The sequence below is a fragment of the Alexandromys fortis genome, unplaced genomic scaffold (genome assembly GCF_014885135.2).
Source record: "Alexandromys fortis isolate MF-2015 unplaced genomic scaffold, M_Fortis_MF-2015_v1.1 scaffold_12, whole genome shotgun sequence".
Taxonomy (NCBI): Eukaryota; Metazoa; Chordata; class Mammalia; order Rodentia; family Cricetidae; genus Alexandromys; species Alexandromys fortis.
In genome coordinates, this window is record NW_026067937.1 from 5,415,151 (window position 1) to 5,429,032 (window position 13,882).

Sequence of the window (13,882 nt, forward strand, 5' to 3'; positions counted from 1 at the left end):
CACGTGAGAACACTCCTACTTGTACACGTGAGAACAGTCCTATTTGTACACGTGATAACATTCCTGTTTGTACACCTGAGAACACTCCTGTTGTACACGTGAGATCACTCCTGCTTGTACACGTGAGAACAGTCCTGTTTGTACAAATGAGAACAGTCCTGTTTGTACACGTGAGAACAGTCCTGTTTGTACACCTGAGAACACTCCTGTTTGTACACGTGAGAACACCCACTTGTCCACGTGAGAACACTCCTGTTTGTACACGTGAGAACACTCCTGTTGTACACGTGAGAACACTCCTGCTTGTACACCTGAGAACACTCCTGTTGTACACGTGAGAACACTCCTGTTTGTACACGTGATGACACTGCTGTTTGTGCACGTGAGAACACTCCTGAGGATTCACTGTCCCTTCCACTGCCCCTCCCTCTCTTGTGGAGGAGACAGAAACAATCTCTAATGATACAGTTATGGCTAGCCTGGAACCCACTGTGCTGAGCAGGCTACCCTCCAACTCACAGAGAGATTGGCCTGCTTCTGTAACCCAAGCCCTGGGATTGGGGGCTTATGCCCGGATGCCCTGCATCCGTCACACTTATTGAGTATGGTAAAGCCATTACAGTCTGTGTGCATTTAACTGATTCAAATTCAACAACACAGCCCTCAGAGAAAAATAAAAAGTAAACCTACTGCTAAAATATTATCTTTTACGGATATTCTGTTCATCTTATATATGTAAATTCCTTTTTTCCTACTTTCAATAAGACTATGCACAAGGCCGTGCATGCAGTCCTGCATGGGTTGTTTAAGGGGTTTTTCAAAAGCTTAATTCTGCATGACTTTACCTTCTCTGCTGGCATGAGTGCCTAAGCCCTATACGTGCAGTTCCACTGTCCTAGCCAGGTGAGGCTCTGGGAGTCTGTGGTGGTTTGAAAGAAATTGGCCTCCAAAGGGAGTGGCACTATTAGGAGTTGTGGCCACTGTGGGGTGGTCTGATCTTCCCTGGATGGCCCACAGCCACTGCCCAGTCTAGTCACTCTGGCTCACCACCACAAACTGGGTGACGTCTACATCACTCCCTCTAGCTACAGATCCTCCTGGAATTCCTAGAGCTTTGAATCTGGATCTCTACTGTCTAGACTTCTGTGCTGTGGCTGAGTCAGCCATGTTCTGCTGGCTGGTGCTTCCACGCCATCAGCCAGCCCATCAGTTGCAACCCAAATGCCCTTCCCCTAGCATGTTGTAGCATGTGATTTCTTTGCTCCCTGTATTGTGTGCTCATCACCCTGTGGAGAGCATATCTTCCTGCCTGCTTCATCCCAAGGTAAGACTTGGGGCTGGGTAGTTCTCACTGTATTATGTTGGACAGCATCCCCGGCTCTACCTGGTAGCCACCAGTGGCCCCTCCCAGTCATGACAACCAAAAATACCTCAAGACATTGTTCTACATACCCCTCCAGGTAAAGACACTGACGTAGACAATGCTTTCAGAGCTTACTTTAAATGTCATCTTGCCCACAATCTTTTCCAACCCCCCATGCCTGTCTATGGGTCTGGCTTGGATGCCCATTTTGTTGTTGTTGTTCCAGTAATGCCTAGTTCTCAGCCCACAGTCCCTAACTCTCCCCCACCCCCAGCTTCCCCCGCTTGTTGACCTATTTGTATTATTTCTCCATTTGACTCTTCAAGGACAGAAATCATGTTTTATTCATTCCTGAAACCTCAGCACTCGGGATAGGAGCTGCTGGCATGCAGTAGGTGCAGTGTCTTTATTTGTTGAGCAAATGAACAAACAAGGGCGTCAACCAGAAGAGGTGACTCCTGGGCTGAGATTCACAAAGTGGGCGCATTTACACCGCTGACCCACACAAGCCCTGTGGAAGCTGTAAACCCATGCTTGCGCATGCTCACCACTGCCTGTAGTGAGTGGTGGTTATCAGTTCAGATTCTCTGGCTAAGAACAGCGGGGAAACACAATGCAACTCAAACTGTTTTAAAACAATGGGGGATGCATTGGTTACATAAGTCCAGGGACAGATTGATTGATATGTCAGTTCATCCCTCCACGTTATACAGGGCCGTGTCCCCTGAGGCATGGGCTTGCTTCTCTCTAACAAGTGACTGCATCAGTCCCAGCTGTCACAACTGCACCTTGCATTGACCAGGACTGCAGAAAAGTCCTTTCCCAATTATGAAACAAAGTTTATAATTTTTACTGCGACTGGGCCACCATAAAGTGGATGCCCAGTCAGTTCTGTGCCAACCATGCAGACAGCAAGAGCCAACACTAACTGATTTACCCCAGCCAGACCTAGCCAAACACCTGACAGAGGTTTTGTCCCACCCAGATCCCCAGGGTATGCTGGTTTGGTTTGTCACAAACCAAAGTCACCCGGGAAGAGGGACCCTCAGTTGAGGAATTGCTTCCATCAGATAAGCTGTGGGCAGGTCTGTGGGGCATTTTCTTGGTTAATGATTGATGTGGGAAGGCCCTGCCCACTGTAGGAGGTGGCCCTGGGTTCTATAAGAAAGCAGGCTGAGCCAGCCAGTAAACAGCACTGCTCCAAAGTCTCTGCTGCAGGTCCTGCCTCCAGGTTCCTACCTTGAGCCCTGCTCTGACTTCCCTCAGTGATGGACTGTGATCTGGGAGTGTAGGAGGAGATAAACCCTTCCCTCCCCAAGGTGCTTTTGGTCAGTGTTTCATCACAGCCGCAAACCAAATAAAATACAGGAAGGAGGGGACAGATGCCAAGGCTGTCATAGTACCCGCTGCTTGAGGAAGGCTCCTCTCTAAGGAAGGCCAGCACACTTCTCCGTGTGATTGTTCCCTGTCAGTCTCTCCTCTTTGGGTTGCCACGCAAGAAACAGCCAGCCTGGGGTGATACCAGGGTGGGGAACCAGAGTGGTACCTCAGATGCTCACTGTGGGCTTGGGAAGTCCAAGCTCAGTTGGAAGTACATGCATCTGAGGTGGATTTCAAAGAGGTGATGTCAAAGAGATTGTGTACAGCTGCCTGGCTTTCACAAGGCTGAAGAGGGAAAAAGAAGGTATCAGGGAGATGTGGGAACAGTCCATCAGCTATGAAACCGTGCTGACTCACGGGAGAAGACCTCCCTGGCCTGTAGCACAGCTCAGCCAAGGGGATTCATGTCAAAGTACAAAACAAAACAGCTCTCCATGAGGCTTTCAGACTGACTCCTTTTGAAACAGTTAGTTTTAATCAGGTGACTGTGGCTTATAAATTACTCTCATTCAAGTTCACAAGGGATGTAGGAACTGTGCTCACAGATTCTGGCACTGAACTATAGCCTAGCTGTGTGTGTGTGTGTGTGGAATTGTGGATAGTGGCTCCACCTGTCTGTGCTTTCATGTCCCATGTATAAAATGGGAATGCGCGTGCCGGGGCCCTGGGCGAAGGCTGGTGGAGCTGTGTGGAGGAGGTGGCAGGTGGCAGTGGTTCCCATGGCTTTCAGACTGCACCAGTGAGTGAGTGCTGCTCTGTCTTCAGCCCCCTTTCGATCTCAGCCCTAGAGACGCCTCCCATCTTCAGTGAAATGTGTGCTTCGCCAAGGAAAGGACTAATACTACCCAAAGGGAACCTCTCTGGGTGTGACGGGACTGGAGATGGGTTTGGTGATGGATTCCTGGGACCTTTTCCTATCACTCACTCCAGCACATGGCCACGCCCCCAAAGGTGACCTCTGAGGTCACACTGGGATATGTTAACCTGCTCAGGACTAAACTCCCGCCCTACACGAAGGACAGCAGGCTGTGGGACAGAAACACTGGCGCCTGCCCCCTCAGGCTTCTGCTGCACATTAGAGAGGTTTGCTTAGGAGCAGGAACGACAGTGAAGACGTGGGGTGCCTTTGTCTCTCACGGTCCAGTCTACGTGGTCTCAGCTTTCACTCCTTGGAAGATTAAAACTCAATGAATTAATAGAAGCTGGGCGGTGGTGGCGCACGCCTTTAATCCCAGCACTCAGGAGGCAGGGACAGGCAGATCTCTGTGAGTTCAAGGCCAGCCCGCTCTACAGAGTGAGTTCCAGGACAAGCTCCAAAGTTACACAAAGAAACTCCATTTTGAAAAACAAAAACAAAGCAAAACAAAATACTCAATGAAGATATTCCATCCTGTCTCTTCAGCTCACCCAGAACACAGAAACCACACTGTCTTCTTCTCACCCTGTGGCCTATATAATGGCAGTGGGTCACTAGAAGACAATGAGAAATTTTGCAGGCAAACCCTTTTTTGGACCCCAGCCTGTGCTGACAAGGGCCAGTCTTGCTTTACTGGTAGAGACCCGTTCGAGACGTGGGCTCAAAAGGAAGTGGCTGTAAAGGCCTCTCCACTTCTGCGCCAGCATCCCACAAAGCCCCTGAAGTTTGCTTTCCAGTAGTAGCTTGCTAAATATATCCCTGCTTCCGGCGAGGCAGGCAGCATGTGGGCCTATGAGATCCAAAGCAATAGGGAGAGGTGGGCTGCACTGTTTTGTGTGAGCCCCAGGACCGTGATTAGTCGTAAGGGAAAGAGACAGCAAGCCAGATCTATTTGTCATGTCTGCGCCCATCTTAGCAACCATCACCTCCAGCCTGCTCCTGAGCCCTTGCCAGGTGGATGCGGAATATGCAGAGACTGTTCTCCTGGCAGGGTGGGGCTATGATTAACAGCAAGCAGACAAGCAGAGGGGCTTTTCAAACTTTTGTATTCTAAAGGCAATGTCAGGGTGAAGGCAAGTGTGGAAAGAGAGGCCTGTAAGACATTCCTCTACTTTGGAGCCTGTAACTGGGATTCTAGAGTACTTGCTCTTAAAGGTCCTTCAGCCCCATTTAAAATATGGCCGCCTAGTTCTTCTAGAGCCATGGAAATACCTTTCAGACAGATGTTCTCCAGGATTTTACAACGTGTGCCATTTGGGAACTCAGCAGGGAGCACGGCAAGTTCCTGCCCTCCAGGACCTTGCAATCCAGTAGGAGAATAGAATCAAAAGCACAAAGATGGACGGGGTGTGCCAAACAGACACTGGAGAGCCAAGAAGCAGGGACTGTCCTTAATATCTTAGCTAAGGGAAAGGTCTATGGGACAGTCACTTCCGAGCAAGGATCTCAAATCAGAGAGCCACACACATTAGCCCTGGGGAAAAGCGTTCCCGGCAATAGACAGCAAGTGGAAAGGCCTACGGGAAGACACAGACTTGGGAAGCTCGGGGAACATCAATGCATGAATAGTGTGAGTCCTCTTGGAAAAAGCTCAGCCTGATTCCATCCTCTCCTCCCATTTCTCCCACTCCTAACCCATCAAGTCCTGTTGCTCCTTTTCTGGAATATGTCTTGAAGTCCCCCACGCTGTCTTTGCCAATGAGTACCCTCATCAAACTCCTGCCATCTCTTCTTGCCTGGACTATTGCAAGAGCCTCCTAAGTAACTTCCCATCAATTCCAGCCACGTTTCCCTCCTACTTAGAAGTCTCTAGGTGTTTGCAATTGTCCTTTGAAGATAACCCAACCTTCTTACCGTGGCCTTTGGGACCTTGTGAGAGCAATTGGGACTTCAGCCACAAGGTCACGTCTTGGTTTGCTAGAGCACAAAGTGGCGTCAACAATAGAAGTGTACTTCCTCAGAGTCCTAGGGACCAGACGTCTTAGGTCAAGGTGTGGGCAGGATTAGTCGCCTTGGTGTGCAGATGGAAGTCCTGCTGAGTGTCATGCTGTCTTCCCTCTGTAGATGTCTGTGTCCAAATGTCCCCCTAGGAAGGACATCTGTAGTGTTGGTTTAGGGCCCACACAAATGACGTCATTTTACCTTGATCACCACTCTGAAAGACTCCCCAAACAGGATCACATCATCCTGAGGTCCTGGGGAATACCACTGCAGGTATTCCCACTGCCTCACCTTTCTGATGTCTACCACCAGAGCCCTTCTTCTTTCTGAACTCGGATACATGAACTCTTCAGTCATACTCTGTGTCTGACTTCTTCCCCTCAAGATCTGCCTATCTTTGCAGTGTCCGTATCTTGTTCTTTTCTATTACTATTCTATGACATAAATCCAATGCTATTTGCTTATCCATCGTCCTACTGTGAGATATTTGGGTTGTTTGCACTTCAGAGCTAGTATGAAAATTCCTCTAAGAAGTTAGCTACGTCATGAGCATGTGTTCTCATACATCTCAGAGGGTGGGTATTTAGGTCTGACTCTTTCGTATACTACAGTCAGACTTCTAAGGCATGGAGATCTTTTCCCTCTCATAGCCATGATTATTCGGTCCTAGTCCTCTAACTCATCAGCATTTGCCTTTATTAGACTATTTTATTTCTCTCATTCTACCAAATTTGAAGTGACATAATTTTCTCAGCTTCTGATGATGTATGTGTTCGTTGGGCATTTTGATAATGCCTTTCATTGAGATACCTATTAAGCATATCATATCATGTTTAAATTGGAAGTCTCTTATTCATTTGTAGAAGTTATTTGTATATCTTGAACACAGACCCTAGTATTTCCTGCTAGTCGAAAACTTGTCTTATCATTAGTGTATTTTTTTTCAAAAAACTGTTTTTAATTTATTTTTGAAGACTTAGGGCTACAAATGTTCCCCCAAACCAAACAGTAGGACTAAGTTTATGAAATAGTTTCCAGAAACTCTGCGGGGTCCCTAGCAGAGCTACAGTGTCCCTCAACTTTGTTCTCACGGATTTCAAAAGAAACTGAGGTCAAATAGATTCTTAGCCACTGTGTAGGCAGCCTTGGTGTGTGGGACTGGCTTGCTCTTTGGAAAACAACATGGAGGACTGGAAAGTTGGCTCAGTGGTAAGTACTTTTTGCTCTTGCAGGGGACCCACATGGGAGCTCACAACTGTTTATAACTCCAGTCCCAGTGGGTCCAACTCCTGATCTTTGTAGGTTCTAGGCATGAACACAGCACATATACATACGTATAGGCAAAATACTCATACACATAAAATAATAAAGTAAATAAATTCTTTAAGAAATTTGGAAGAAAGAAAATAACATGATCAGAACGGTAGGTGCTTGTCCTGTGGGGCACCGTAAGTGCAAGACCAGTGTCCCCTGTGATCAGGGGAGAAAGAATGGTTTCAGTTTCTTCTATGGGTTGTGATATACCATATAAAATTCCATAGCTACCCCATAACTACCCCAACCTTAAACATAAGCATATTCTCTAGACTTGTTTAAATTTAACCTATGGATAAAATCATGGCCATATACAAAGTTTAATTACAAGGGTATCTTTTACTGCTTGCTTTATATAGTGAGATATCAAAAGACCATTTAAAACAGTGGGCCGTTCACTTTAACATTTTGTTTGTTTGTTTGTTTTCGTTTTTGTTTTTTGAGACAGAAATTCTCGAAATTGGAGCCTATCCCGGAACTAGTTCTTGTAGTCCAGGCTGGCCTTGAACTCACAGATATTCTCCTGGCTCTGCCTCCCAAGTGCTGGAATTAAAGGTGTGTGCTACCACTGCCTGGCCGTTCACTGTGATCTTAAAACTCCATATAATATGGCATTAAACTATTTAATGTTATTCTTTATGAGTGCATGTTTATTGACAGAGAATTTATGTATAGCATTTATATATAATAAACATATGAATGTGTATTTTTTTAAAGCCTTACATGGGGGCTGGAGAGATGGCTCAGCAGTTCAGAAAATGTTCTTCCTGCACCCACATCAGGTGACTTACAATCACTTGCACACTCTGTTTCCAGGTGATCTAACACCTTTTTCTGACTTCTAAGGCACCTGTATGCGTCTTATATCCTCACATAGACATACACACACACATACACGTAAATAAAAATTAAATCAACTTTTAAAACTTTATGTTTACATCCATGTTTACATATATGTGTGTATGTTTATTTTCTTTTTCTAAAAATCATAATCCAGACAGTTCATTCTGAAAGAGTACCTAAACCAAAGAACTATGCTAACAATAATAATTTGTAAATATCTCCAATCGTATACTCATTTGTTTCATGCGTGTGATATCATTCTAGGTGGTTATGCTGGTTAGTGTATGTCAGGTTGACACAACTAGTCATCTGGGAAAAGGGTCCTCAACTGAGAAAATCTCTAAGAGATTGACCTATAGGCAATTCTATTTAGTATTTTCTTAAGTGGTGATAGATAAGTGGAAGGGGCCAGCTTACCATGGGAGGAGCCAGCCCTGGGCAAATGGTCCTGAGTTGTCTAAGAAAGAAGGCTGAGAAATCCATGGAGAGCAAGCCAGTAAACAGCACTCCTCCTCTGCTTCAGTTCCTGCTTCCAGGTTCCTGCCTTGCAAGCCTGGCCTGACTTCCTTCAATAGCGGACTGTAACATAAAGAATAAGACAAACAAAACCCTTTCTTCCGTAGTTTGATTTTGGTCTGTTGAAATAAGAGCGGTGGGGCTGCATCCCCAACACCCCGGCCGCTTGGCTAGCTCACGCCCGAAATAACAACACACAAACTGTATTCATTTAAAGAACTGCTTGGCCCATGAACTCTAGCCCTTACAGGCTAATTCTCGCACCTGGACTAGCCCATTTCTAATAATGTGTGTAAGCACCCCAAGGTGCGCTTACCGGGAAGATTCTAGCCTACATCCATCTTCATCGTGTGTGCCTCAGAGAGCAGAGCTATCGCGACTACCCGGGAGAGCTGAGCATGGCGTCTGTGATCCGATGGCGTCTGTGATCCGGAGAGCAGAGCAGAGTCTGACCTCACTTCCTCTTCCGCCCAGAATTCTATTCTGTTTACTCCTCCCATCTATGTTCCAAGCCATGAGGCCAAGCAGCTGGTTTATTATAACTTAACCAATGAAATCAACAGATTGATATATGACACTCCCACATCATTGGTCATGACGTTTTATAATAGCAATAAAACCCTAAGACTGTGGTCCTTTTTAGGTTCCCCCAACTTCTCTCCTTCATATACCATGGCTGGTTTTGCTCTTCTCTAGAAAAAGAAATCCTACTTTTAAAACCCTACAATCCAACTGGGCAGTTGTGGTGCACACCTTTAATCCTAGCACTCGGGAGGCAGAGGCAGGCGGATCTTTGTGAATTTGAGGCCAGCATGGTCTATAAAGCTAGTTTCAGGACAGCCAGGGCCACACAGAGAAACCCTGTCTCAAAAACAAACAAATAAAACGTTATGATCCACACCCCTCCTTTCTCTAGTTTGCTGCCCCATTTCCTATTCTCTATCACAAAAGTCAGAGAATTTGATGTCAAAGCATGGACCCTCTCCAGAAGGGATGCAGCTGTCATGGTCAATGTGTCATTATGTATTCTGACTGGGGTTGAGGGTTGGACGTGTTGGGCATGAGCAATATGTTGAAAGTATTCCAGCATTCATGATTTGTGTCCTCTTTCATATGCATAGAAACTTCTGGAAGGGCTTGCATGATGGTCACAATGTTAGCTGTAGTTATTCTAGCAGTTGAATTACAATGGATTTTAATTTTCTTTCTTTGGATCATCTCTGTGTTCTATTTTATTATTATGATTAGTCATTCCTTGATCATTTTTTCTATTTTTAAAATTTCTGTTGGAGTATATCTTGATTAACGTATAAAAATAGCTTCTTGGGATTTTTTTCAATATGAAGTTGAGAAGCAAATATGCTAACTTTCAAGTTAAAATACATTCTTTTTTAAGTTTTTTTATTTATTGTGTATATAGTGTTCTGTCTATCTTCTTGCTAGCCATATGAGGGCACCAGTCTCATTACAGATGGTTGTGAGCCACCACGTGGTCGCTGGGAATTGAACTCAGGTCCTCTGGAAAGCAGTCAGTGCTCTTAACCTCTGAGCCATCTCTCCAGCCCCTTAAAATACATTCTTTATCCCAAATTTGGCTCCAGACAGACACTGGACTTGAGCCAGCCATCAACCAATATAGGAAGACTTTACTTCTGTATCTCAAAGCATAAGCTTCATAAGTGATCATAAGTGAAGGGAAGAGGCAAGGACCGGGTGTCTTAGTTAAGGTTTCTATGCTATGAAAGGACACCATGACCATGGCAACTCTTATAAGGAAAACATTTAATTTAAGAGGCTCACTTACAGTTTCAGAGGTTCAGCCCATTATCAGCATGGCAGGGAGCATGGCAGCATACAGCCAGATGTAGTGCTGGAGGAATAGCTGAGAGTCCTACATCTTGCAGGCAACCGGAAGTCAACTGAGACACTGGGCAGTATCCTGAGCATAGGAAACCTCAAACCCTGTCCCACAGTGACACACTTCCTCCAACAAGGTCATACCTACTCCAACAAAGCCACACCTCCTAATAATGCCACTTTTTATGAGATTATTGGGGCCAATTACATCCAAACTACCCTACCAAGTAAGGCAGTGGTCATGGTCTCCCTCATCTGAAACTGGGCACAACTGTCGCATGTCCCTGTGAGGCTAAGCAAGGTAACACATATGGTAGACTCCTCACAGGGCCAGCATATGTGAGTACTTTGTGGATTTCTTTCACTTAGCAGCCAATCAGTGACTTTAGACATGCAGCCCTGAACTGAGGGACATGGTTGTCATAACTCATTAGATAAAGATGGAGCCCCAGAGGAGTGGTCCATCCACTGAGGAGCAAGTGGTATTCATTAACTGCTTATTGCCGGGTTTACTGCTAAGCACTTTTGTTTATATACTGATGCTTTTGTCCTATGCTCTCTGAGATAATTTTAGTAATTACTGTATCTCTGTCCTTGTCTCAGAAGTCTATTCTGGCTTTGGTCAGAACACACACCTACCAGGTGGTAAGAGATCTATTTGTATACGTACAATAGATAAGGGCTGTCTGTTTGACTTTTCAATGCCTCGATTTGCTCATCTATACATTAAAAATAATTATACTCATTAATATTACATGGGTTATTGTAAGAGTGAGACGAGTCAATGCATACAAAGTTCAGAGACCAGTGCCTGGCCTGTAAGCCACTCATCACTGACAGTTGATATCATTACTGTTGTTATTTGTCTCTCCTGTAGGGTACTCCTTCAGGGCCAGGTCACAGTTTTATTAATTGGTGTATTCATAATGAAGCCTAAAAAACAACTAAGTGATGGAGGTGGGTTTTGTATCTTATCTGTTGCTTTCATTGGTTAATAATAAAGAAACTGCCTCGGCCCTCATAGGACAGAAAATTAGGTAGGCGGAGTAGACAGAAGAGAATGCTGGGAAAAAGAAGCTTAGTGGAGGAGTTGCCATGATTCTCCCACTCCAGACAGACGCAGGTTAAGATCCTCTCTGGTAAGCCAGCTCGTGGGCTACACAGAATAATAGAAATGGGTTAGAACAATATGTAAGAGCTAGCCAATAAGAGGCTGGAACTAGCCGGGCCAGGCAGTGTTTAAAAAAATACAGTTTCTGTGTAATTATTTCGGGCATAAGCTAGCCATGTGGGTGGCCGGGTGCCGGGGATGCAGCCCTGCCGCTCTTATCGCTACAACTAAGCACTGAAAACAGCAATTGTCCCATGAGGAAAAGAAATCTATGACTTATGCTGCAAGCAGAGGGCATGGAAGGTAGTCCTTCCTGAGTGGATATCAGATGGTTCCAGGGACTGGTGTTCGGAGGGATGTGGTGCTTCCTAGGGCTGCTGGAGTTTAAGAGTCGGTGTCTTAGTTAAGGATTGTATTGCTATGAGGAAACGTTATGATCAACAAAACGTGGGGAGGAAAGGGTTTATTCGGCTTATACTTCCACAGCGCTTTTCATGATTGAAGGAAGTCAGGACAGGAACTCAAGCAGGGTAGGATCCCGGAGGCAAGAGCTGATGCAGAAGCTATGGAGGGGTGCTGCTGGCTGGCTTGCTCTCATAGCTTGCTCAACCTGCTTTCTTGTAGAACCAGGGGTGACCAGCCCAGGGATGACACCACCCACAAAGGGCTGGGTCCTCCCCCGCCAATCACTAATTAAGAAAATGCCTTGCAGCTGGATCTCATGGAGACATTTTCTCAATTGATGTTCCCTTCTTTCAGATGTCTCTAGCTTGTGTGAAGGTGACATAAAACTTTCCAGGGCAGATGGTAAATGCCAGACAGTAGTTCAGTTGAACTACGGAGAGCAGCATCCTGAGTCCCAGGGAGTCCTCGCAGCTTGCCTGTGTGTCATGCAGATCATTAGCATAGGAATTGTGATAAAGAAAGCGGACCTTCCATCTTAACTTCAGACACACCCCATGGGGAACTGGATGGAACTTCTAAAGCCAGAGCAAGTCTCAAAATATTATTGAATGGGGCTGGAGAGGTGGCTCAGTGGTTAAGAGCATTGCCTGCTCTTCCAAAGGTCCTGAGTTCAATTCCCGGCAACCACATGGTGGCTCACAACCATCTGTAATGGGGTCTGGTGCCCTCTTCTAGCCTGCAGACATACACACAGACAGAATATTGTATACATAATAAATAAATAAATATATTTAAAAATATATTATTGAATGACAAGTGCCTTATGGTGACCTCGTGAGAAACAGATGTGCCGTGGGTTCAGGGAGGCAAGACAGACATTAAGCAAATACAAGCGTGTCCAGGATAAGCGGGAGTGGGTGGGAGCTAACCTTGTTTCCATCTGTGGAAAGACTGAAAGGCAACTGAGAACTGGGGCAGGCCAAGAGTCTTTGATGGTCGTGGGCCCTGACACCAGACACTGAGGGTAAAGGAAGCCCCTGAGCAGGGTGGAAACCCTGTGGTAAGACTCAAGAGTTAACTTCTGCTGGGCAACATGGTGGCAGATGTCAGGCAGCAGGAGCAAAGGTAGTGCTATCCCTCTCTAACCTAACTCAGAGAGGTGCCCTGCCTAACGCACACTGTAAATTCACAGAAGGACATATTCTCTCTTCTGACTGCAGATGCGTAGCTCCGCTCACCTCGGTGCCATTAATCTCTCACCTGGGAGTAATCTGGCATTAAGCATCATTATATATTAGGGAGATGGAAGATGTGGGAAGGAAGACCATGTGTGGGTAGCAAACAGCATTGATGAGTTCATACTGCACAGTGGGATATGCCCAGGGCAACACGCCACTCCAGGCGACTTTGAGCAAATGATTTAACTGCTCTGGCCTCAGTTTCTTTTTTACAGTGGAACTTGACTTAAAGACCCTGAGGCATTGAACTTCAATTCCAAATCTTCTCTGCATTATACAGAAACTTCCTTTTAGGCAAAATCTTAACAGTTAGATTTGCTGGCCTTCAGAAAACTCACTTCCCAGACAATGATCATTAATAAATCGCTGGGCTTTGTTTGATCCCGCAGACTGAGCCCGAGATCATAGAGGAAACCAATGTCGACAGAGTCCATGAGCCCCGGGGCTACGGCAGGGCGCGGCAGGTGAAGGGCCACTCAGAGACCTCCACGCTGAGCTCGCAGCCTTCCATCGACGAAGTCCGGCAGCAGATGCACATGCTTCTGGAGGAGGCCTTCAGCCTGGCATCCGCCGGCCACGCGAGCCAAAGCCGGCACCCGGAGGCCTACGGCTCTACGCAGCACCTGCCGTACTCAGAGGTGGTGACCAGCGCTCCAGGGACCATGACGCGGCCCAGGGCTGGAGTGCAGTGGGTGCCCACCTACCGCCCAGAAATGTACCAGTACAGTCTGCCCCGGCCGGTAAGTCACACCTCCTGCCTGCCTACCATCTCTGGGTCTGCTTCCCCCACTGCAGTCCAACAGGGGACCCAAAGCAAGGATAAGAGATGAGCTATGCTGGACTCTATACTCATAGTTAACTCGTGACTCACAGCCACACCTTGTTCTTGTGGGACAGATCCCCGAGGAGGCTTATGTGAAACCTTAACCCATTTTAGAGGCATTTCCACTTCTGCTATCACTCCTGAAAAGGTTGACCCCATTCTCCACTCACTGGTG

General features: G+C 46.3%; 1 protein-coding gene across 1 annotated transcript in view; it reads left to right on the top strand.

Moving 5' to 3' along the window:
* The window catches only part of Kiaa1549l (KIAA1549 like), a 262,290-nt gene that overhangs the window by 228,433 nt on the left and 19,975 nt on the right, over nt 1-13,882 (top strand). Inside the window, exon 17 of the mRNA XM_050147103.1 lies at nt 13,274-13,624. Within this exon, the coding sequence (XP_050003060.1) occupies nt 13,274-13,624 (351 nt within the window). The remainder of the gene's footprint in view (nt 1-13,273; nt 13,625-13,882) is intronic.